The sequence below is a fragment of the Aedes albopictus genome, chromosome 2, assembly GCF_035046485.1.
Source record: "Aedes albopictus strain Foshan chromosome 2, AalbF5, whole genome shotgun sequence".
Taxonomy (NCBI): Eukaryota; Metazoa; Arthropoda; class Insecta; order Diptera; family Culicidae; genus Aedes; species Aedes albopictus.
Window position 1 is genome coordinate 460,032,959 of NC_085137.1, and position 27,373 is coordinate 460,060,331.

Below are 27,373 nucleotides of genomic sequence, written 5' to 3' on the forward strand. Positions count from 1 at the left end.
GATGACTTGTTTGAAGTTTATGGTATCTTTCTAAGAAACCTTTCAATAAGTTTTTCTTGGAATTTTACTACGGAAACATCTTGTAAAATGGCTCGTTGGCGTTGTTGGAATCGTGAAATCATGTTTTTTTTGGATACATGTCGCTCATCTCCGCTGATCAATGTTGACTCCACTAAAACATAAGGCTGAGAAGCTGGTATGCTATCAGTTAGAATATAAGGCAAGAGAGAAGAGGATGGTGAACAGATGAGAGATTATGCATGCACGGAATGCTGAAAATAACATAAATCCAATTACCGTCGTGCGGGGCTACTTTTGAAACACGGGGCTACTTTGGACACTTTTGAATATGGATTTTTTGAATTTAAAATATGGTTCAAATCTGTTTGATGTCTTTGGGACTATTATAAAGCAATAGTATTCCCTTCATTTGGTTGAAATTGTTTTTCAAACAAACCCTTTATTGCTGGTCAGGAGGCGAAAAAACATCGAATGAATCATAAAAATATACATAACGTATCAGAACTTTTACTCTGTAAGCATTGTTTCTACAGTTCATAAATTTCAAAGGGTTGCTCAATTCGTGCAAAAACTATCGACGTAGCATATACAATCGAATATTTGTATCGATACACATTATAAATGACCGTTTCTCCTAAATAAAGGATTGATGGCCCCCAGACAGCCTTTATGTCTATATTAAAATATCACGCTGCTCATAATACCAAAGGTATCACAGAACCACCTAAAAACGCATATATTTATTGAAATCATGTATGATATAGTATACAACAGTATTGGTACAAAGTAGTATTTTAAATAAACCCGGAATTTTAACTGCAGTTTTGTTTTAATTATGAATGTCCAAAGTAGCCCCCCTCTGGTTCTATGTGAGATGTCTCCGATTGGTGTATGGACAACTTTTTTGTTTATTGATGGATTTAGTTCAAATTTTGCATGCATCCTACATACATACTCACAATTATTATGTGTAAAAATTGAGGAAATACATTCACTACTCTGGGAGTTATAATGTCATAAAGTTGAAAAACCATTAAAAAGTGTATAAAGAAGCCCCGCACGACGGTATGTAGTTTTGATATCAAAATTTGTCCGTTGTGGTATTGATGATTACCCAGCAAACACACGATCGTATATGATGTTGCATAGGATGCAAAAGTGGAGGCGATATACGTACACTTTACACGTAGGTAAATGGAAGCATGTACGCATATGGCCTCCACTTTAGCATCCTATGCAACATCATATAAGACTTTGTGTTGGCTGGGTAAATATTTATGCACATTCTATAGTTCGACAATGACTAAATTTGTTTTACAACAAAACATATTATTTAAATGTTGTTTAATGAATGTATACCAATACCGTGCTCATAACAAAATAAGATTGCCCTACAAAAGATGTTATGGAGAAGTAATGCCTTGATAAGATAATGATAACAAACCAAGATATAAAAACAAGTTATGTTATTTCGTAGTTATTAATTTGATATTCTCCTCTGCTCGGGAATGCTTCCAGTTTCGCCGGAACAGAAGCCTACAAATGCTCATTTTTAGTTCACGTGGGTCCGACATGGGAACTAAACATGAGCATTTGTGAGCTGATACAAAAATAAAATGTACATTACAAATGCACAAAACACAACATGCATCACATAACATAAATTATGCCCAGTCATCCATATGAATAACGCAGTCCAAACCGAGATTTCATAATTGTTCTTGGTTCATCAGTCATCCTAGAATTGTATTTTGTTTGGCAGTTCGCCTTTTAGTCCGCAGCATCTGCTGCTGCATTCATAGCTTGTTTTGGTTTAGGAATTTCTAATCCTAAGGGGGCACCCTGATTCGGGTCACAATACAAGACCGTCTACATTTTGATGTCCGTGCTAGGGGACGATTTGCGCGTTTTGTACTTGATCATTGCCCGAAACGCTAATTTAATACTAGGGACAGATTCACAAACCAGAGTGTAACGTGTAGCACAAACTAACATAACGTACACAAATAAATACAAACGTAACACACTCTATGCATCAATCGAAGAAAATACTATTTTTTCGGGATTTTATTATTAGTTTGTTTTACTGAAAAATTCTTCGGAAATTCCTTTGAACATTCTCTCAAACGAACATATGAATTATTTCAAAAAGATTCTCCGGGGTTTGCTATATAATTTGATCCGGAGATTTTTTGTTTTGTTAATCTGGATTTCTGTCAGGAAATCCTCGTGTCATTTATTTAGAATTTGCTTCAGGGAATCCTTAAAAAAAAATGGAGAGGTCCATTCTGGAATTTTCTGAAGGGATTCCTATAGGAACTGCCGTAGGGGTTCCTTCACAATTTCTTCGGTAGCTTTTTTTATGGCTTTATGGCTCTCCAAGGATTACACGGATTTTTCGATAGTTGTTTCATGAGTACTTGCTGAAATCCATCCTAGGTTTCATTTAAACAATCTTTCACGAGTTACTGAAAAAAATCTCCCAGGGATTTTTCAAGAAATTTTCTTTTGGAAACTCCTCGTAGATTTACTTTAAAAAATGATTCCAGGAGATTTTAAAGAAATTCAGTCAGGAATTCTTTCACAAAAACTACTAGGGATTCCTTTAGATTTCAGAATGCCCTTCAGAAATTTCTCCAAGAACTTTTTAAGAAAGTCTAGTATCCGCTATCCGCTTCCAAAAATGTTGCACGAATTTCTTAAGAAAAATTTGAAACGATTTTCAAAAAAAAAAAAGAAAAATGAAATGTAAAAAATGACAGCCATTGACAGATATTGTATCGTATATTGTATTATATTGTATTTTCCCGGGTGAGCCCTTCTGGCTCATCTCTTGTTTAGGATAGAGACGAACCAGCCAAGGGCTGAAAGTCTCTTTAATAAAGACAAATCAATCAATCAAGAAAATAATTCAAGAATTCCTTTCAAAAAATCTACCAAAGATTATTCAAAATTTATCTACGATTTTTTTTCAGATTTTCTCTTCTTACAGATTTTTTCAGATGTTTTTCAAAGCATTCATCTAGAAAACCTTCCATGAACTTTCGCAAAAATACTTCATGTTTTTTTTTTAGAAAATGATTTACAGATACATACAAATATGGCTGCCACAATGGGCGACTTGGACCCCTACTCAAGTTTTCAAGAGCACCAATCTTCAAAAAATATAAACAAATGCGCTCGATTTGGAAAAGCTGCCTCTTTTTGCAAGTGAGCAAAGCCAGTATAAACAAGTGTGGTTTGGTACGATGCTTCGTTCATCAGATTTGTGCTTCTAAAGTTTTTATGAAAAAATGCAATGGGATTTCATGATGTTTCACCTTAAGAATCATAAATTCAGAACGCCTTAAAAATTTTCTGAGAAGGTTTCTCAAGAATTTCCTCCAGGGATTGCTAAATTAATTCTAAAAGAGATTATATTAATGAAATTTCCAAGATTTCTACACATTTTTTAGATATTCCTTCAAGACATTCCTTTTTTAGAAATTGCTCCATGGATTTCTTTAGGATGTCTTAGAAAATCCTCTGTGTTTGTTATGAAAATACGGAAAACTTTGAAAATCGGCGTTAAATATAATTAGTTGATAGAGAATTCAGTCCAGTTTAATCTGCCATCAAACATTCCATCTCCGTATTCTTATACGATACGAGTGCATGTAAACTGCAAGCGAAGCAAAATGCCGAAAGTCATTGTGGAAAATTTGCAACTGTAGATATGAGCCCAAACGAGTGCGAATGCCATGGCCACTTTTTTTTCCTTCCCTGCGGCGCCGCAGCATGTCTGAATCGTTCATTTCGCTATGGTTGGTCGCAGCAGATCGTTTTCCCGACCGGCCCCCCGTCCTTAGTCCTTATGATCCGACCGAGAACGAAAAACAGTACACTCGCGAGGTGTTACGTTATATTTAAAATTCAAATTATGTGTAAATACAAAATCAAAACGATGATGATTCTATCAACATAATGAATTTGTAATATTCTGCTGCTGTAGAGCGCGAGGGCGACGATGCGATAGTCGATTCATCGCGATTGCGATTGGTGGGTTGGGGGGGATGAGCAGGATAAAGCGGGCGCCAGACTCATTTTCTCGTTTTAAATTTTCCTCAACTCTTGTGGTCGATGGCTGGATGTGGGTGACTGTTTTTCGATCGCGCCAATTTTTTGTTCGATCTGCCTGGAGGCTTTATTACTCAGGGTTTCCGCACTTGGTTTGGACCGGCTCAACCGACCGGTAGGAACCCTTGCGGTGCGTGGCTGCCGGTGCGGTGTGGTGGATGGACCTGGTCCCAGATATTCTAGGTGGCCAGCCACATGAAATCAGAGTCACTGGCTGGACGACTCACAGTAGGTAAAACGAAATCGTGTATATGTGAGAGACCCCGTATACACGAGAGTGCAGCAGCAAATGCGCCAGCGATGATTTATTTGATTTCCACTTGGCTGATTAAACGAATGCGTTGTGATTGATGTAAATTTCATCGCACCCCCGTACAATCGGGCGTACTGCGAACGAAATGGGAGCCAGCGACGTGGATCCGAGTATTTTTTTGCATCGGTTCCCGGCAGTCTGACCTTTGGACGATATGGGGAGAACCTTTTTATGATTCAAAGATATTTTTTGTGAATCGTTGAAACCCAGTTTTTGCTGAAGCAAAGCGGGAAAATCACATACAAGGTTGCACAAATTACTGGCACGTGTTGGATGGCAAATATTTCAGCGTCGATACTTGCAATTCAACAGAACACTGGTTCTGATTCATTCGTTGGATTTAATTAGAGGTGCTCTATTTACTAGCTTCATGGAATTATTCATTATGGCTCACACAATTTCGTGCTGCGATGGCTAGATCTGTTGCATCTGACAAGGCAATTTCTCTAACGAAATTGGTAAGATTGATTTTTGGAAAACGACTCACGGCGCCTTCGTATTTCATGACTCACATTGTTATCAGCCGGCAGTAAGGATCCACGGTAGACAAATTCCAATCCGCCCTTCTCCACTTCGTGTTGTAGGCGGCTATACATTTGCCGTGTTCTCGTGACAACATCCATGTCATCCGCAAAGCAGACAAATTGACTGAATTATGTGAAAATTGTTACACCAAAGATTTTTAAGTAATTTGTTATATTTGGTTACACGGTTGTTGAGACCGGCTTGTCACCTTATACTTCCGGACTCCTGAGCGATGTTGAATGTTCAGAATCTCTTGAATAGGAATTAGAGTCTGTAGCCTTGTCTCAGTCCCCATCGAGATAAGTTACACACCGTCCATCGTTGTTTTTATCAGTCTGATTAGCTTCCCAGGAAATCCGTTTTCGTCCATAATTTTCCATTGCGCTGTGCGGTCCATAATGTCGATTTTGACGCCTTGAGGTCGATGTACAGGTAATGCGTTGGGACCTGGTGTTCATGGCATTTTCGAAAGTTTCGCCGTACGGTGAAGATCTGGTTCGTTGTCGTCCAGCCGTCAATGAAGCCGGCTTGATAATTTCTCACGGACTCATTTGTTTTAGATGACAGACGACGGATCTGATCTGAGATAGCACTTTGTAGGCAGCATTTTGATGGCGATCGCTCGGAAGTTCTCACATTTAAAATGATCGCGTTTCCTGTGAATGAGACAGATTAGCCCTTCCTTCCATTTCTCCGGCAGTTGTTCGGTTTCCTAGATCCTGACTATCAAACGGTGCAAACAGGTGGACTGCTTTTTCAGGACCCATCTTGATGAGTTCAGCTGCGACACCATCCTTATCAGCTGCTTTGTTGGTTTTGAGCTGGTGAATGGCATCCTTAACTTCCCTCAGCGTGGAAAATCGATCATTTCCGTCCTCTGCTGTGGTGCCCCCGTTTTCGTTCTCCACGCCATTCAGGTGCTCATAGAAGTGCAGCTTCCACCTTTCGATCACCTCAAAAGGCCCCCAGCCTTATTCCTGCGCATTTAGGCTCGCGACACGAAACCATTGCGGGATGCGTTGAGCTTCTGGTAGAACTTCCGTATTTGTTGGAAACGACACAGAAGCTGCATTTCCTCGCACTCCGCTTCTTCCAGGCAGCGTTTTTTTTTCTTTCGAAAGCGATGCGTCTGCTGTTTTCGCTTCTATTTGTAACGTTCCACGTTCTGCCGGGTTCCTTGCTGCAGCATTACCGCTCGCGCTGCGTTCTTGTTTATCAAAATCGATCTGCACTTATCGTCAAACCATTCGTTCCGCCGACTCCCTTTCACGTACCCGATGCAGTTCTCGGCTGCAACGTTGGTGGCAACTTTTACTATACTACAGTAATTCTCTAGAGGGGCCACATCGAGCTCACACTCGTCTGGTAACGCTGCCTCGAGAATCTGTTCGTATGCTAAGGTGATTGCTTCAATCGCTCTAGGTTGTACCGTGACTGTTGCCGGTACCGTATATTGATATTGTCGAAAAGTTTTGGGCGCAGTTTGACCATCACCAGATAGTGGTCGGAGTCGATGTTGGCGCCACCATAGGTCCTGACGTCGATAATGTAGGAAAAGTGCCGTCCGTCAATCAGAACGTGATCGATTTGCGATTCTGTCTGCTGTTGTGATCTCCAGGTGTAACGATAATAGAGGCTGTGTAGGTGCTACGTATGGATATGTTTTTGGAGTCGCCGAAATCAATCAGTCGTAAGCCTTTTTCGTTTGCCAGCGGGTGGGTGCTGAGCATTCCAATCGTCGATCTGAATTTCTCCTGCTGGCCTACCTGAGCGTTTAAATCTCCTATGATGATCTTGACGTCATGCCTTAGGCCGCGATCGTACTCACGTGCGAACTGCACGTTAAATGCATCTTTGTAATTATCAGTGCTTCCGGAGCGAGGGTAGTGCACGACAATAATATTGAAGTTGAAGAATCGGCCCTTGATCCTTAACCTGCACATTCTTTCGTCGATCGGCCATCAACCGATCACGCGTCTCTGCATATCACCTATCACGATGAAAGCTGTTCCCAGCTCGGGCGTGTTGCCGCAGCTCTGGTAGATGGTATGATTACCTCTAAACGTTCACACCATGGATCCTGTCCAACACACCTCCTGCAGCGCTACGATGCCGAACTCGCGGTCCTTTAGTAGATCGGCAAGAATGCGGGTGCTTCGAATGAAGGTGAGAGATCATCAGTTCCACGTAACGAGTTTCCAATCGCAAGTCCTTTTTGTTCGCTGGGGTCGTTGCCGTTCATCTCGGTTCGTATCATTCTGTTGTTGATTTTCCGTTAAAATGTTTTTTTACGTCTGGCTCGTGGGGCCTGACACGAACCCCGTACTTCCCGGAGCACCATAGTATACAGTTGAGCTAAGAGTCCTTCCCTGGCACTCGAACGTTGATCAGCTGCCCCTTACATGAGGATCAGACGCTGTTGTGAGCCGCTCTTCTTGGAGAAGGGACGCTAAGGTTTGCAGAAGCAAACCCCGTCCCCCCTTCCCTGTCAGCCTATACGCTCAAAGCTTCCACCGGGGTTGGTTACCCGACCTTAAGGTTGCTCGCAGCTCGACCGGCGCCACGTGGAGGTAGGAATAGGTAGTTGCTGGGCAGAGGCTAGTGAGCTCAATGGGATCTGTATTGTGCGAAGTGCCCAGCCTTTACCGTGTCATAAAAGTTATTAAATCTGGACGCAGTGAAGTTCCTACAAATAAAAGACTCTAAGCTTACAAGGGAAGGTTACGATGGTGTCCCCCGGGGATTTCAACCGGACTATTTTTGTTGGATTCTATATCTGGAAATATGTTTAAATCCTACCTTACGGGTGGTGGACCAGTAGTGGTGCACCTGCCGCATGGGTTGCAGGGGATACTGAGAGAGCTCAGGGGTGTTTCAAGAGGGTCCAAGGAAATTTGGGGGGGGGGGGGGGGTACCAGGAGGTCACTGGGGAGTTACAGGGGTGTTCCAGAGGGTCTCATGGGCTTTTCAAGGGGCTAAAGGGGTTTCTGAAGGGAGTAACTGGAGGTCTCAGTTATGTTTGAGGGAACATATAGGGGTATCAGGAGGTTTCGGGGGAATTCCAGGGATTTCTAGGGCTCTTTAAGGGGTTTTGTGGGGTCTCAGGAGCGTTTCAGAGGATCCAGGTTGCAGGGGGTATTTGGAGGTCTGAAGGGCGTCTCAGGAGGTTTCTGGGGGATTAAAGGGGTCGTAGGAGGGCTCCGGGAGTTCTCACGGGCGTTTTAGGAGACGCCAGATGACTCAGGAGAAGTACTACGAGGGGCGTTTCAGGGGGTTTACGGGGACCATAGGGGCGCTTCATGAGGTCTCTGTCGGATACCTTTGAAGGCTTCTGAAACCCCTCTGAAACGTCCCTGAAGCCCCTCGGAACCCACTTGTTTTAGGCTTTCTGGGAGCTTTCTGGAAACGCCCTTGGCCTCAACTCAAACGCAAAGGAGCAAGAAATTTTTCGCGAACTAAGTTTCCTCATTGAAGCCCTGACTTACAGTATCACCCCCCTCCCCCCATTACCAACACTTCATCCACTAGGCGCCCCTTTGCCTTTTGCCGAAACTAGGAAAAAACCCTCCCTTGGCGCCACTTCTGTGCACGGGCCTGTTTAGAGCAATTAGCTCATTTTTGATAAATCATCGAAAGACCCGTGATAATAACGCTTTTTATAACTTTATTAACTTGCTTTGTTGTCAATGTGGAACAAATGCGGTCCCTTTGACCCATTCTCACCCCCTCGAAAGGGTGAGAATATTCTCACCCCCTCGAAAGGGTGAGAATGTGTCAATTTTCATGCACCTGTAGTTTTAAGATAAATAGACGAACTTCAAGTTAGGCTAGTGGTCAAGGCTATTGATCGCCAATCTGGAGACGGCGGGTTCGATTCCTGTTCCGGTCGGGAAAATTTTCTAGACTCCCTGAGCATAGTGTATCATTGTACTTGCCTCAAAGAACACTAAGTTGGAGCGAGGCAGGCCAAGTCCCAATGGGGACGTAGTACCATAAAGAAGAAGAAGAAGACAAACTCCAAATATTTATTTATCGTTTGTGCATGCATAACCAAAGATCAGATTCATCCGATCTCATATATCGCTACGTCGTAGAGCAAAGTGAGGTACCGAGAGTAGAGCGACTCCACCCAGAAGCAAATTGGAAACGAATTTGGTTGTCTCTGCGCGGTCGTGCTCTCTCGTCAGTGGAGAAAAGCAACCTATACCTGGTCATCAATGAAAAAAGTCCACATCGAGAGCTACTACACAAAATCGGGCAGGCAGACAACAACTCTTGCCTACTGCAACATAGCGATCGACACCATGCAACACAGATGTAGTGAGTGTTCAAGAGTTCGAGTGGCTTGGAATTCGCTTCTAAGCAAAATAAGAGCAATACTGGGAGGATGGAGGGCACTTTTGTTCACTGATCTGTTAAGGCCAATGCTTAATCAAATATGCAAAAGGAAAAGAACTTTAATCCTAAAATTATTTATTAACTATGTTATCTTTATAAATAATAATGATCAAATCGATGCAAATGCGCTTGAATTCCACTTGAACTGTGAATTGAATAATAGTTAAGTATGATTTTACAGAAAAATGACCAAATAAAACAAAAAAAAAAAAACAATGGGTCCAGAGCCACATTTACGAAGACAAAAATGTTTGTGCCTAAACCTTTAGTTTTAGATACATGGTGTCTTTGAGAAAGTTTCTTCATATTTTTCGACCTTTTTTCTCATCATTTTGAAATTAGGGTGCTCCCTCTAGTTTAGCTGATTCAAATATCTGCTTTTTAATAGTTGTATGTACGCTTACAAAATGTTCTACAAAGTTCTTTTACTTATTTGGAGCAAGTTTGCCGAAGAAACCATTATTCTATCTCTTATGGTTCCTAGCTTATATTTTTTTAAAGAATCATGTTAGGGTGATCCAAGAAATTCAATTTTCTTGCAATAACTTTTAATCCATTCGTTTCTCGTAACAAATTTGTTCCGAGCACTTTTAGAACTATCAATGATGCATGTTTTTTTCCAAAGAGCTCAATGTTCTATCTCTCAAAGTTAAAAAGATATTGGCTTTTTTCTTCACAAAATCACTTTTTTCCAAAAAGTCATATCTCAAAAAGGAGCAAATGGATTTCCAATCGCCGAATTGCATTTGAAAGATCGTACTCTATTCTATTGATGGTGAAAAAAAATGTGAGTACTTTTTTTGTTTGAAGTTTTTTTTATTGAATTAAAAAAAAACACGGTTTTTTACATAGAACAGTTTTTACATAGAACAGTTTTTACATAGTTACAGTTGTAACTCCTTAAAAGCGATGAGATACAAACTTGGCGTCTTCGACAATATTGTGAGTTTTTTGATACGCTGAAAGTACACAGAACAAAGTATAGCAAAAAACTCAACGCATAAAATAATATTGAATAAAAACGGATTTTCATTAGAAAAAACGAAACAATTCAAGCAAATTTAATTCGTCTTTACTAGATAGATCAAAGTAGCTTGATGAATGGTCATCTATTTCGTTTTAGAACTAATGTTTATTTTTACTGTCATCACCATTTAGGCATAATGTTGGTAAGATATTGTGAATTATGTATCTTTGATAGGCCTTTACGCTATCATCAATATTTACCAGTGATTCACATTTTCACTATCCATGAATTAAAAAGAAAAAAAGAAAATTTAATTGATGGAAATTAGCTTAAAATCACTTTTTATGTTGAGCCCATTGACGGAATGTAGAATATAAACAAGTTTAAACTTTTCTGACATGGTTTCTTCGATCTATCTAACAAATACGATATGAATTATCTTGAAAGGTTTCGTTTTCCATATAAAAATCCGTTTTTATTCATTATTATTTTATGCGATGATTTTTTCGCTATACTTTGTTCTGAACACTTTTAGAGCATCCAAAAACTCACAATATTGTCGAAGACACCAAGTTTGTATCTCATTGATTTTTAGAGTTACAACTGATTTTCTATGTAAAAACCGTGTTTTTAAAATTCAATAAAAAGCTTCAAACAAAAAAGGTACTCACCATTTTTTCACCTCAATAGAATAGAGTACGATCTTTTCAATGTAATTCGGCGATTGAAAATTCATTGTCTCCTTTTTGAGATATGACTTAAAAAAAAGTAGTTTTTTGAAGAAAAAAGCCAATATCTTTTTAACTATGAGAGATAGAACATTGAGCTCTTTGGAAAAAATATGCGTCATTGATAGTTCTAAAAGTGCTCGGAACGAAGTTTTTACGAGAAACGAATGGATTAAAAGAAATTGCAAGAAAACTGAATTTCATTGATCACCCTAACATGATTCTTTAAAAAAATGATAAGTTAGGAACCATAAGAGATAGAACAATGGTCTCTTCGGCAAACTTGCTCCAAATAAGTTCTTTTACAACTTTGTAGAACATTTTGTAAGCGTTCATAAAACTATTAAAAAGCAGATATGTGGATCATCTAAACTAGAGGGACCACCCTGATTTCACAATGATGAGAAAAAAGGTCGAAAAATATGAAGAAACTTTCTCAAAGACACCATGTATATAAAACTTAGGTACAAACATTTTTGTCTTCGTAAATGCGGCTCTGGACCCATTGTGCAGTGATCAAAAGACGTTTTCACGTAAAGAAAAAAAGTTTTTGAGCAATGTATGTGAATGTAGGGTAAACAGGTATAATATGCCCCCCCCCCCTAAGTAGAAATGGCAATATATCTAAAATTGGCGCCTTATTCCATCTATTGTCCACTGCAAATCGTTGTTTCTAAAGTCAGTGAAGTGTTGCATGAGAACTTTACCTCTGGAGGGGCGGCTATGGAAGCTTTGAAACGTTTTTCGAAAACGTTTACCTTATCAAAACAAACGGGGCAATACGCCCCATCAAAAGAAAAACATCCAGCCCCGTGATAAAACTGTACCAGGGGATAATACTACCACATGCTTATCCCAGGAGGGCCTTTTAACAAGTGTTTAACTGCATAAAAGTTGCAAAATAACATAAGCGAACAGAACTAGCTTCGTTTACAATGAAGCCAGCTTGCAAGAGGTAAAATATTACTCCAAAAGCCTTGATTTCATACTTTTTGATATTTTTATTGCTTTTCTATACCAATCAACTAACGGACCAGCTTGATGGCAATTAATCATCAATATTTAAGATTCCCAATCGATCCCGCATGCAAAAAGCGCTTGAATCGCTAGAAAATTAGGGGGGGCGTTTTGCCCCGGTGGGGCGTATTATACCCTTTTTACTCTATGCATTTTTGACCCATTCTCACCACCAACGACGGTTCTTTACATCAAGTTCGCAAACTATTCCAGTTAACAAGTCCCTTGACGAAAGCTTTTCGGAACATATAACCTTCATCCATAGTTTTTTTTTAGATCTACATAACACAGACAAAACTCTCAAACAGGTTTCTCACCTGAAACAGAAGAAAATCACCACAGCTGAAATTTCCTAACCCCCGTTAAATTAATTCCAAATCTCGTATTATGCGATAGCCCTACCAAAAATCGCGGCCATCGACATTCGAAATCGAAAACGTACCGTCAAACGGGGTTACTTGCAACAGCGGTGTAACTTGCAACACGATGACATACATTAAATGTGAACTATTTTTACATAATAATGAAAGCTAGTATGCTCCATCATTTCGGTTATCAAAATTATGTGTACCGAAGATCGTTTTAGTGGAAAAAATAATTTTATTTCTTTGTTTATTGTTTGGCTACACTGTTAAAACGATTTTCTCATTTTATGCCATAAAAACAAGTATGAAAATCGTGCTTTACCTCTCTCCTATAGTAAGTGCGATAAGTCTGATGACCTATCTTGCAGTTAGGGTACCTAATAGTAAGCTTGGCTAAACGATAAAAATTTGATAAAGTTATCGACTAAGTAATGTAAAAAATCATTATCATATGCGACGACCACTATGGGGTAACTTGCAACAGTTGAAATTAACAAAACTTTCTATAATTTATTTTCATTTCACGATATTTCAAGTACAAATAATTGAAATGGATCATTCAATAATTACGTATCGTGCTTATTTTCAAATGTCGACTCAAATTTATCTTTATTTGTACGTAACCTTCAAACAAAGATAAGGACTTCCATATTTTGAAATTTTATCATGTTTTACCTCGATTAAAGTTTAATTTAGTTTATGGACGATCTTAAAACAATCACCAACATCCATTCTGAACCTAATAGAGTAAATTATTGCACTAGAATGCCCAAATTTAATATTTAGAAAGTTGAATGAGTGTTTAAATCATGTTATTTTAGCTAAGTAGCCATACACTACTTCGAACTGAAAATTACCTAAAGATGAATAACTTAACCTTTTCAGCAAATTACATTAAGCATTGTTGACATATTGTAACTAGTACTGAGTCATGAGCTCCACATATATTTAATATTTGTGAGACGTAAAACCTGCTGTGAAACCATATATCCTCGCTTATAATAACTATCAACCCTTTAATAAAAAAAATCATATTTCAGTTGGTTAGTGTATATCTTTTCAAAGCATTTTCCACGCTTTACATCAAAAACAAATAATATGAACAAGAACTAGAATGTAAGAGCAGTTTAATGGTAGCTAACTTAGCTTCATGTCATGTGTTGCAAGTTACCCCACAGATGGGGTAACTTGCAACAAGCATGTATTTTGCACCTCCTGATTAGGTGGCAACGTATTCTGGTAAATCAATTGCTGCATAGTATTCTACTCGTGGTAATTAGTGTACACGATGCTTTACAGTATGTTTCATATGTTTGGATTTTCAATGATATTGCTTCAAAGTCGAAAAGTGTTGCAAGTTACCCCATTTGACGGTAGCCAAAAGTTACCGGCTCGTGTGGCCAACCGCTTGCACTAGCTTCTTTCCAGCACAGCGCTTTACAGTAGGTAAGTATATAGCTACAGCATCCAACCGCAACGAATCTGTCGACTTCTGACGCAATGCCTGTCTCGAAGTGGAACAACCGCGCGTCACCTTTGCCGAAATTTCAGCTCATTCCGACCAACTAACCAACCAACCACCCAACCAAGCAGCTAATCAGGTGAACTAAAGTCACTAAACCATGTTGACAAATCGCAAAAACCTCTCCCTCCCTGTTAGTGCGTGTCACCTATTGTCTTGGCACGGCACACAATCTTCGACAGAGTAGGATTTTAACAAGTTGGTCACGTAGCAGCCGGTTTGGTGTTTAGTACCTTACTATAGATCTGTCGGTCTGTCTACACTAGCAGCGGCTGCTAAGCTCACACGGAGCCAAACGAACGACTTAAACGAAGCGAGAAGACACGCAACAATGATGCGAGAAGGGGAAAAAGGCAGATCACATCCACAACACCTTCTTGGCTGATAATGTGCGGGCAACATCTCGCTCGAGTCACGGCACGGCGCGCGTGTTTCACGGTCAGCTTGGATAGGTGTGCTCAGGATGGGTGATGCGACCGACGACGGATATGTTTGCGTATATGAATAAGTTGGCCATTGTCTACATTTTGCGTTCCTACCGGTTGCTGATAGCAGCCCGGCAAGGTTTTATCAATGAACGGGTTTATGCTATTTAGATAAAGTGGGGGTAATAACTAAATTGCCATTACGGGTTCCGATTGTGGTTCAATGGAACGTTAATGTGCTGAATTGTTCTACAGAGGCTATTGATTTGATGATCAAAATACAGTCGAGGGGGAAGAAAAACAAGGTTTGCGGTATTCACGCAGCATATTTTTCTACAATTCGCAATTAAAATCACTCTATTTCAATTAAAACTTACCCATATCCCATTTAAATTGATTATCGGTGAACAGTTTTGGAACGTTTGAGAACAACTAGATGTGGACAGGCCACAGGACATAGCCTCTGAGGTCGGCGATAACCAAAATTTGCTCTACATGGTTTATGAACGGCGGCTAGCTGGGATTTTTACAGGAAATTATTCTGAGGTTCATGCAGTAGATTTCTCGCTGGGATTGCTTTAGGAGGACATTTCTCCAACATTTTCTTCACAGATTTCTAACAGGGTCTTTAGAGATTCTCCCATAAGTTTTTGTTAAGACTTCTCCCAGATTTCCCATTGGAAACTCTTCATGGTGGGATTCCTCCAGAAATTCTTGCCGCAATCCCTCTAAAAATTTCTGCTGGTCTTCTTCTTCTTCCTCTTTATGACTCTACATTCTCACTAGAACTTAGTCAGCCTCTCTTCAACTTAGTGTCCTTGTGAGCACTTCCACAGTTCCCAGGTACTCAGGAATCTAGTCGAGGAATTCACTTACTCCAGTTCGATGTAGTATTAGTTTCTGGAGCTAACCATTGCTTTCCGCGTGCATAAAACTCCCATTGTTGTCCGTCTATGGTTCTCTGAAGTCAAGGCATGACTTCGCGTAGGTCATCAAATTTTCCTAGGAATAGTTGTGCGAGACCTTTTTTGACACAAGATAGAATAAGAGTTTATGTAGTGCACAGAGGTGCCACATAGGTAAAACATGTGATTACAGTTTATCTACAGCTCAATGAACGCAAGGCCTGACTTCTGCCAGGCCATCCCGGGTACTCAGGAATCTAGTCGAGGCTTTTACTTACTCCTGTTCGATGTAGTATTGGTTTCTGGAGCTAACCGTTGTTTTCCGCATACAAATAAATCTGAATGTAGTTCATCTACGGTTCTCTGTAGTCAAGGCATGACTTCAATCAGATCGTCCAAAATGTCTACTGCTCGTTGATATAACAAACATTATACAGATATTCAAGAATTAGTGCAAATAAAAAAGATAAAAATAATTGAAAATCTTGGTGATCATTTCGAGTGTTCATCTTTTGTAAGAACGGATTCGGACAATTCATCGAGATAATCAGGAAACATTAATAGTACTACAAGGGCAACACATGTTTAAAAGATGTCTCGGATGACCTATGGGGTCAATAAGGGAATAATATCTAGTGTTTAATTTCATTTGAAAACAACAAACGCAAATGAAGACTGGATGGTTCAGAAATGTTGAATATCTCAAGAACTCAAAAGAAATCGATCGGAAAATCTCAAATTCGAACCTGCAGCAATATTAACTATCGTTAGGCAACGGAATGTGCAAACTCCCATTGAAAAACTTCGTTAAGAAGAAAGTTATGGGGGTGCAAATCGTACTTGGTCTTATTTTTGCCCGACTTGACCCAGTGACCCATCGGCCTTACTCCGTCCAGAAGTCCAAGAAAATGTTGATCCCGTATATTTCCAAAACTATAGTGTTGTGCGAGTTTGTGTCCAAAATTTGGTTGAATTCTGTTGAGAAATGGGCTGTTGGCGATGTTTTGAACTTTTATTTTTTACCAGGGGTCAAACGGTTTAATTGAAGGGCTTCCTTTGCCTGCCATCGCATGAATTTTTATATTGCGAGCCAACTACAACGAAACACTATGTCCAGGGAGTCGAGAAAATTTTCCCGACCGGAACAGGAGTCGAACCCGCCGTCTTCGGATTGGCGATCCATAGCCTTAACCACTAGGCTAACTGGAGACCCTTGTAGGTGTTTGTTCGGGATTTCCTCCAGGATTTTTTCCGAGATGTTTTATAAGAACTCCTCAAGACTTTTTGCGGGCATTCTCAATACTATCTCCATCAGCAAATCTTGGGATCTTATGTTGGGATTCCTCCAGAAATTCTTCCTGGTATTCCTGCAGGTCTTTTCCTACCCATTTTTACAGAAACTTTGATAGGAGAGGGATCAACCAGAAATTCTACATACTAGGGATTTCTCTGGAGGTCTCACTAGGGTTTTTTGAAAATAATCTATCCATAGACGCAATAATTTTTTCTCCTGAAATTACTAAAACTAATTTATCCAGGAATGCCTCAGAATTTTCTCTTTAGATTTCCTTATAGGGCTTCTACTATAGATTCTTCGGGGGTTACTCTTGGGTTTCCTTCAGGATTTTTTCGTAGTATTCCTACAAGAATATCTCTTGGTATAGCTCAAGGAATTTCATTTGTGATTTTATCTGGAATGCCAGCAGAGATTCTTCTAGAATTTCATGCTGATAATTCCCTTAGAATTCAAGCAAGAATTGTTCAATACATTTCTGCAGTAATTTCTCCAGATGTCCCCCCGAATTTTTTGTCAGGAGTTTCTCAAAAGATTCATCTGGTCGCTTTTCTACAGGATTCTACAAAAGTTTCTCTCGGGATTCCTTTAGGAATTCCTGCAGGGGTTCGTCCTGTAACTATTCGGAATGAAAATTGAATCTCAAAGTTCCCAAGGATTTCTACAGTGTATCCTCTTGGGATTTTTAGAGGTTTTTCCAGAAATTCTTCCACAGAGATACCTCCATGGGTTTTCCAGGAATTTCTTTATAAATTGGGAGAAATCACACAAGGAATTTTAGAAATTAACAACTGAGATTCCTCCACAAAAAAAAAAATACCTTGCTACAATTCCTCCGGTAATTCCTGCTTGGAATCTTTCATGAATGCTCGGGGGACTCCTACGACTCCTGCTTGAGAAAACCCAGAAATAATTTCTGGAGAAATCCTAGTAGAATTTTTTTCCAATATTCTAAGCAGGAGTTTCTGTTGGTATTCAAAAAACCCAAATTAATCCACCTAGTGGTGATAGTGCCTTTCTCGTCGAATATGTACTTATGATGCTTCCATCGGCGTATGTCAATGTGTTCCTAAGTCATGAGAATAGGAGAGACAGGTTATACTTGATCTCTTTTTCTTAATGTGCCGGAAACTTTAAGGAAAACACGAAACTAGATCTATTGCAACAGACGGGTATTGAGTGTTTCAATTTTCAAAACTGCGTTTTTATGGAGGCGTGTCTTAGGCCCCGTCCACAAATTACGTAACGCTCTAGGGGGAGGGGGGGAGTACGACCAAGCGTTACGGTCCATACAAAAATTTAAGGATTTTCATACAAAAAAGCGTTACGGAGGGGGGAGGGGGGGTCCAAAAATGACGATTTTAGCGTTACGTATTAAATGGACTCTGCTTTATGATGTAATTTACAAAAATGGGTCACACTAGATCCAATTTTGAGCACATGATTCAATTAAAGGGAAAATTACTTCAGAAGCTTCCTATTCATGTTCTGTTCAAGATTTATTGTATTTTCGATGGATATAGTGAATTTCAAATTGTAAGACTTCCTTATATTTGTAAGAATATGCTTCATTTGGGGAGTCTTGAGATTATCGGACGCATTTTATCATTGAACATGATAGAATTCCAAACAACTAGAGACTTTCGAATGAATTTAATTTTTTGTACACATAATGTGGATGTAATCCTCGAGTGATCAAGTCTCCCCCTGAATGACATGTACACTTAGCTACATTAATCAAAATATTTTATTACAACCTTATTTTGGATAAATATGTTTAATAGTATTTTGTTTAATCTATGTGCTGTAAAATTTTAGGATTTTGCGCTCTTATACATATTTATTGCAATGATTTTATGTATTTTGTAATTCCGACGAAGCACCCAACGCTGGTTCTGTAAAACTACTGGTAGTCTAAAATATGGTCTGACCCTTTTTTCTTACTAACCTATCATAAGGCTACATACATGCCGCGGTTTGATGGTTCAATTTTACATTTTACCACTTCCAGCGGGTCCCAAATATGGTCTGAGACTAGGTTTTGTTAACAGTTCATCAGGTTACCTAAATAACCGCAAATTTATGTGTTGTATGAGGTTGTATGTATGGGTTTTGTTCACTTTTACATTTGGCCACCTCCGGCGGGACAACCAGAACACTACCAGTAGTCTTGATGCAGGCTGAGACTATTTTCTTGCTGGCCATTCTTCAGGTTATCAAAAAAGCCGCTAATCACTTTTACATTTACACAGTAGTTATGTGGTCTGTGCCTTTTTTTACTAATCGTTCATCAGGTTTTCGAAAAAGCCACGATTTGGTGTGACGCAGGCATGGGTTTGGTTTAATTTTTCATTTGAACACTTCCGGCGGGACACCCAGAACTGGTTCCGGAACAATACCGGTTCAGATATGGTCTGAGACTATTTTCTTGCTTATTGTTCATCAGGTTATTTAAAGAACCATTATTTTATGTTTTTCATGCGCGGGATTGGTTCACTTTTATATTTGGCTATTTCCGGCGGGACACTCGAAACCGATTCCGGAACACTACCAGTAATTTCTAATGTGGTTTGAGCCTATTTTCTTAATAACCGTTGATCAGGTAAACGAAAAAGCTGCGATTTGAGATGTCGGATGCACGAATATGGTACATTTTTCTCTTTTGCCACTCCAGACGGAACACCCGGAACCGGTTCCGTAATGCTACTGGTTCATATTTTGTCTGAGACTATTTTTCTGCTTGTAGTTCATGAGGTAATCGAAAATGCCGCGATTTAATATGTCGCATGCATGAGTTAGGTTCACTTTCATATTTGTCCACTTCTGGCGGGACACCCGGAACCTGTTCCGGAACATTACGGGTTCATATGTGGTCTGAGACTATTATCCTGCTAACCATTCATCAGGTAATCGAAAACGCCGCGATTTGATGTGTCGCATGCATGGGTTTGGTTCACTTTTTTATTTGTTCACTTCCGGCGGGACACCCGGAGCCGGTTCCGTAACATTACCGGTTCATATATGGTATGAAACTATTTTCCTGCTTACCATTTCTAGATTGAGTTTAAATAAGGGCGAAAGTAACATGATCGATTTCTCTTCATCGACCCTCTCTTCTTCAAATTAAACCGACAAGATGCAAGTTTGATCAAAGTTTTTGGTCATAAAACGCTAGGTTGGGATGCGACCTTGCGTCCAAACGTAAACAAAATTAATCAAACTTGCATCTTGTCAGTTTAATTTGACGAAGAGAGAGTCGATGAAGAGAAATCGATCATGTTAGTTTCGCCCTTATTTAAACTCAATCTAGATTTATCAGGTTATCGAAAATGCCGTGGTTTGATGTGTCGCATACATGGGTTTGTAACATTTTCATGTCTGGCTCCTTCCTGGGGTACCTATCCGGAACACTTAATAGGCCATAACTCCGGAACGGCTGGACCGATCCGAACCATTTTCAATAGGAAACAATGGGACCAGAATCCTCGTCGAATGAATCGTCGATCATTAAAATCGGTTGAGGTTTACTGCCAAAAAGTGATGTGAGTTTATTTGCACACACATACACACACATACACACATACACACAGACATCACCTCAATTCGTCGAGCGGAGTTGATTGCTATATGTGACTCGACCCTCTGAGCCTTCTATCAAAAAGTCATTTTTTAAGTGAACATATAGCCTTTCCAGTACACTTAGTGTACGAGAAAGGCAAAAAAATATAAAGGAGTCTTTGGAGAAGCTCAGGAGGAATCACAAAAGGAATTTCTGAAGGAATTCAAGGAAACATCTCTGGAGGAAGCCTTGGATGAATTGCTAGGAAGGATTGTTTGCAAGGAAACCTTCAGGAATTCCTGAAGGTCTCTCAAGGGCAATGATTGGAGATCTTCCTTGAGAAATCCTAGCAATGATTTCCAAATGTATTCCAAGGCATGGTATACAAATTACGTAACGCTAAAATATGCCATTTCAGACCCCCTCCCTCCCCCTTGTAACGCTTTTTGCATGAAGACCTTATTTTTTTTTGAGTGGATCGTAAATCCTTGGGGAATCTTAGGAGGCATTTTCGGGGGAATCCCAGGAGGCATTCCTTGATGAATTCCTGAAGAAACTTCAGTTGAATCTCTCTTAAGTGCTCCAAAAGTGCCGGTTGGGATTTTTCTTGAAATATTTCCTGAAGATTCTTTATAGTTTTCCTCCAAGAGTTTATGTTGAATTTCCTGTTGTGATTTCTTTAGGTACTTCTCCAAGGATTGCTTTTCGATTTCCTTTTGGATTAATTCCACAAACTCTTCCAGGGCTTATTTATTAGGTACTAGCAGTCCCGGCAAACGTCGTACTGCCTGCCTACTCTGTTTTTTGACACCCGGTTCCATGAAGAAATGTCCCTTAAAATGGAATTTCTGATTTTCCCGTTTTTTTGCCTTCCCGGTCGCTTTTCCACATTATTTTTTCGTACGAACACGTCGGAATGCAACAGTGAAAGAATCATGTCGATCTGTTGACCCGTTCTCGAGCCTATTCGTGACATACAAACACCATTCCATTTTATTTATGTAGATTGTGGCAGGGATTTATTTTTTTTTTATCTAACATTTCCAAATGGCAATTCAACAGTTATTTAAAATTCATGATTCATTCGCCTCTTGCAATTGTGAAAAAAGTTATGAGTCTAGTTATGAGTTCAAAAATATGCTTACAATTTCCCCACAAATTCTACAGTTGTTGCTATTGGCATTGCTCCAGCAAATCCTGGAGGATTTCCAGCGAGAATTGCTTGAGGTATCCCAGCAAGACTTGCTGGACATATTCGAACACTTCTTCCTGGAGCGATCCCAATAGAAATGTCAACGTGAATCTCAAAAGGATTTCCAGTAAGAATACTAAGAGAAATTCCTAGACGAATTCCAAAAGAATCTCTGAAAAAAAGAACACCTGGATGAATCTTAAGTGGAGTTCCTGTAGAAATAAATGGCAATCCTTCAAGGAGCCACCATAGGAAGTTTTGAAGGAATGCTTGGAGAAATCCTTTTGTGGAGTAATATGAAGAAAATGTGGAGCAGTCCTGTAACGTGGTGCGTTGGGGCGTAAGATCTACCACACCTAGTTCCGATCTTGCAACATATTTTTCTGTCTAAAGTAATCAGAAAGTTATGTGCATTCCAGGTTCAAAGTTTGGTGTTCTTTTTTCATGTATGTGTTATAATTGAACTATTATTGCTTATATACTTTTTTCTCAGGAGAATTCAGGTAAATTTCCTGTTTGAATTAATATTGATCATATATAATCATTACATTTTAGTTTTCAAATAATAAGGTAAGAATTTCCTATCATACATGAAACAACCATACATATATTTCATCAAATATTGGGAAAGAGATGGACCATCAGGGCACCCGATTGGAACGATTAGAGCAGGAGCCTGGGACTGCCTCCTCCTTGTTTTTAACGTTTCGTGGATTAAGGGCGGGCTCTTTGACCCCACCTATTGAGAGTATTGGGAGTCAACCGAGGGCTTGATTTTGCAGTTATTTGTGAAAACAGATTCTTTTCCCCTGGCGCGGGTATCGCGTAAGTTGCTTGCGGGTCTGCATAATAGAAATACACTAGAACGCCAATGGCGCTGTTCTCAGTTTTCCTATTTATTTATTTTATTAACTTTAGTTGCAATAATTGATTATTTTTAAGAGCCCATCTTGTAGAGGACCTTTTGTTTTGGTAAACAAAATTTATTTGACACTTATAGTACCGCTACTGACGCTGTAAGGGCGAGGCAAACTAGATGTTGGTCACACGAACAGTCGCGACATTGGATTTCTGTGGCTGGTTATTCTAATGTCTGCACAACCCTTTTTGGTCCTTCAAACAGGTGAATAACTGATCACTTACAACAGCACAATCTTGATCAAATCGCTTTTCAGATTATTTCAGTGCTATAGGCAGATGCCTGGCCATAATAGATGGTAGAACAAAATCATCATCATCATCATCAATACGAAGAAAATGTGGAGGAATTCCAGCAGGCATTTCTAGAGGAATCATTGGAGAAATCTCTGGACGAATCGCAGGAGGAATTTCTGGAGCAATCCCAGCAGGAATATCTAGAGAACCACATCAGACATTCCTGGATGAACTCCGAGAGGGATTCCTGAAGAAATCTTTGGAATTTCTCCAGGAATACTCGATGAAATTCCTATAGGAATTCTGGCTGGGATTGCTTCAGAGGTTTCTCCACAGATTCCTAAACAAAACCTCCTCGTGCTTCTACCAAGGATTCCACCAGAGATTTTTCCAAAAAAAAAAATTGAAAATTGCTCTTAGACAAAAATTTTAGCTAGAATCCATCAAAAACACCTGTTAGGATTTCTCCAACAGTTTTCGTTGGAATTTCTCAAATACTTCCTGCAGAAATTTCGGTTCGTGAAAGTCCTCCAAGACTTAATGCAGGAACTTGTCTTCTAAGATCCGACGAGAGTGGCACAATAAAGTGGAAATAATGGGGTGGGAACCACCGCGTTGTATAATATTTTACATGAGTATTTTGAAATTTCCTGTTTGAAATTATAACTCTCTTGAGATGGGCCATCATTGAAAATTACCTCGGAAAGTTGATTTGTGTGATATTTGGCAGTATTTAGGGCAACCAATTTTAAGAAGGTTAAGTAGCTTATGTTTAAAGGCTAGGCCATGAACATTTTTAAGAGGGATTTGTGGGGGCCTACACAAAACTCAGGCTGGTATATTTGGAGATTTAGCAAGTTTCAAAAAGAAGTGTTTCAGGGGTGTTCCGGAGAGCTTTTAGCGAATTTCAGGGAGATTCATGACGTTTTATGGGTTTCGGAAGGATACAGGGGTATTCAGACAGTTTCACGGTTTTCTGGTCAAAACTTAACTCAAAGGGTTTAGTAGTTTTAAAAGACTTTGGATGTCATTGGAGTTTTCGGGGAGTTCGAAGGGACTTTCAACACTATCAGTGGAGTTTATCGAAGGTATCAGAGAAGCCTCAAGGTAGTACAGTTTCAGAGAGTGTCAGAGATTTTCAGGACCAGTTTCAGAAGATCTTAAGAGAGTTCAAGGGGGGTTTATATGCGTTTCACGTGGCTTTTGGAACATTTCAACGAGCTTCAGAAGAAGCTTCCGGGATATTAAAGTGTTTCAGAAAGGATTTAAGGGAACTTTATGGAGAGGAGTTCCAATAGGTTGCAAATGTGATGAGGGAGTTGGAGGGAAATTTTCGGGGATCTCAAGAGGCTTTCTAATGGGTTTCAAGAATTTAAAGGGCTACTCTTGAGATTACAAGAGCTTGAAAAAGTTTCCGAGCATTTGAGTGCAATTCAGAGAGTTTCAGGGATGTTTAAGAGGGCTTCATGGGGGTTTTAGGAGAAACTATATACTAGAATACTAGTATAAACCGTATAAACAACTAGTATAAATGGTTTAAACATTACTTGTTATTCAGTGAGAAACGCTTGAAGTATCAATGATCCATACTTAATGCAGTTCTTGGAGACCCCAAACAGTAATTAAAATCACCACTTGACCTAACATGAGGCTGTGTGGGCATGGGCATGGACTTTGCTCATAATACTTCAAATAATCACTAGTTACTCTCCAAGATCCAATAGTTGAAGTGAGTCTTGACTACCATCAGACAGTTAAATGAGATCCCCATGCTCTTCTTTACCAACTTGAACCTTAAATTTCAACCAAGGCACAGTTCTCGATAATAGCATGGCATAGCGTAGCATAGGCGCTTGTACACATCGTGGGTGGTTATACAATGCTCAGCTTCATATGTTTTGAAAAATCTAACACGTAGTGTCACTAAAATAACGTTTGGGATTAACGCCTTTTTCTACGTGTTAGAGTTAGTCGAAACAAGCATCACATTGTATACCTGGCCACGTCCTTACAATCACTAGGAAAGGGTAGGAATGTTATTCTGCTTCTTCTTTTAGATCAGTTTCTAATCTTAACTCGGTGTTCTATGAGGACTTCTAAGATCATACACTGGAAGAGTTCTGCCTATTATTGATATTTAATTCTTTTTATAATGTGAGTGGTACGAAAATACTTAATGCCCAGAGATAAAGGAATTCTCACTCCGGAAAGACACGCGTGTTAAAAACCAATATGCTGAATTACCTGTGATAAGAACAATTTCCTTGGCATCCATATCTGATATTCTCTCTTTGCCAAGGTAGTAATATTTCAGCTCAATTGGTTACTTCATTCACTCTTTCACTTGAAGAAGAAATCGAATTCAGCTGTATGACTATCACCTCACACGAGACCACTATAATATTTTTCAATAACACCTTTTTATTTTCGTATTGACGTAAATCACCACACCTTTTAATCATTTATCTAATCATTATCACATACAATGTAGCCCACAGAGCATCTTCATTTGACTATGACACCGATCAACCACAATCCTTTTCGGTTTCTCTCACTGTGGCACTGTTAACCTTACGCGCTTAAGCTTGCTTACGCCACACCGATTTTTATGCGTTGTTGACTAAATCACTCCGCGGGCGAAGTAGGAAACGGAGCGTGCGAGCGCGATCACATCCAAGAAGTGACTAAATGTCTCAAGCGGCCTGCTGCAGTAGCAGCCGCAGCAGCAAGGTCGAGTGGGCTTTTTCTTTCTCTTTTTTTAAATTGGAATATATATTTTTTATTTTGGTGGTGACCCACCATCGTTGATCAACCAAACCAGCATCATCACCACGGCGCGGCGCGGGCTGAATTCGGGTGATACAATTCGGTGCGACTTGGCATAGGACGAAACGAGTTTATGGGCTGTGTCGTCTTCTCATGACGTAAGGGCTGGTGGCGGTATCCGTCTTCGGATAGGGGTTAAACAGATTGAGAAAAAAGCAACAGTGGATTACTTAAGCCGAGCGATACGGCGTAACTAAAGGGCTTAAGCCGCGCACCGCGATCGTGTATGCACGCTTTAAATTGCGATGTAGATCTTCAGTGTCAATGTTACCCTTGCAGTGATGACCCCCAGTGGGACACTGAACTGCTGCAGCATGCTGTACTGACTCTGTCGGCACCTTCCTACCTAGGCTGCAACGAGTTTGTCGTATGAAATGTAAACAAGAGTACAAAGAAATCATTGATGATCGAAAGTTAATGCACTTGCATGAGAAAGGGTTCAAGTGCGCGATGCGGGACCTTGACTTGCCGGGATAATGATTTCCTCTAGGTATGAATGGGTGATCACAATAAAAATAAAGAAAGTGAAAAAAGGTCGCTACTTGCCAGTGCTGCGAAGTTTCAATATCAACCAATATTTGAAGCAGAAATAGGTGACCACTCATTTTTCCATTTGCCTCGAAATATCAGAGTCCAGTCTCTATTCAGAGGCCGTCCATACAGCACGTGGACAGAAAAATCGTGATGTTTGACCGGCTTAAAGATGACTTTTGTGTGATGTCATTTTCAAAACTACAATAGTTTTAAGATTATTGCAAAAGCAAGCATGCGCATCGTTTTCGTGAGTGCATAATGTGAGGAAATTATAAGTAACATTTTAAGATAAACCTGCAAAAGTTCGAAAGATCTGAGCATTTCTATAGATACCTATTTTGAAACTTTGAAGTATTTTTGAAACTTGATATGAAACTTCAAGGACTCTATTCATTCAACGGAAATTCTGATAACAACTCCAACACTTTCATGCTCCATTTCGAAACTCTGGAGTTATCCTTCGTGACAAATACAAGGTTATTCTTAATTATGATATCTTTTGAAGTAAAACTTCTGGTTAAATTTAATAATTTAATGCTATGCTATGATCATTTTCCTTTGTGCAGCTACTCCAGCTTCAAACATTAGGTGTTATGAAAAAATCGTTTGAGAACTGTATCAATTGACATCAACCCAAGCATCAGCCAAGGCCTCCGATGAGTGATTACTGGAAAGCGTAAATTGTGGTGAAGTAGGTTTAAGCCTAATTCGTCATATCTGACGTCTAATCCAGCATAAACCTTTCATTTGACCTGTTTTTGTTTTGGCCATCAAACCCAACATAGACCCAACAGTTACCCGATGTGGGTCCTATAGAGGCCCAACATTCGGTAAAATTTAAAGCAACTTTGACAAGACATTCGATAATTTTGCAGTCTGGAATGATTTATTCGAGTTTTGTACCAAGCTGTTTTTCATGTTATTTGTTTTGGAATATTCCTCATCTAACTTTTTGGAAGACGCGTATTAAAACCTAGAAAAACCAATGGCCTTATGATAGCTAAAATAGATTTTTCATACAATATCCATTGAAAAGGGTATACTTAATTTTTTGTTCTTTAAAAACATAAATATTAAAAAATACTAAAAATAAATAAAAGCTGCTATAAAATGTTATTCGTGACGGTATGAAAATTCACATGCGTAAAAATAATTGATCATTCTTGGCCAAACCAGTAAAACAGTAAGAAAAATTTCGAATAATATTTGGCAAGGTCTCATGCATTTTCCTTTTTTTTTATTTTAATGAACTTCACGTATCAATTTCGACAATTGTATATTTTTGCTTGTTTTCAAAATCGATGACAAATAAAAAGCGAGAAAAAAATAGTTAGAAGCATTTGACTACCCTAGGATCGTGTTTCTGCGACCTGGTGGATTACAACAGTAAATAAATTTTCTTCTTTGGTCGAGTACGAACATCGTACGATAATTCGTTACCAATCGGACATTGTTCGCAAGATGGGCAACATTCCTGACCAAAAGTTTGGATTCACCTTCTCAAACACATG

At 39.5% G+C, this 27,373-nt stretch overlaps 1 protein-coding gene across 1 annotated transcript in view; it reads right to left on the reverse strand.

The window, feature by feature from the left end:
- Positions 1-25,244, reverse strand: part of LOC109418935 (NADPH-dependent 3-keto-steroid reductase Hsd3b4) — a 49,116-nt gene extending 23,872 nt beyond the window's left edge. Inside the window, exon 1 of the mRNA XM_019693148.3 lies at positions 24,747-25,244. Coding sequence (XP_019548693.2) covers positions 24,747-24,777 — 31 coding nt within the window. The 5' untranslated portion in view covers positions 24,778-25,244. The remainder of the gene's footprint in view (positions 1-24,746) is intronic.
- Positions 25,245-27,373: the final 2,129 nt, after the last annotated feature.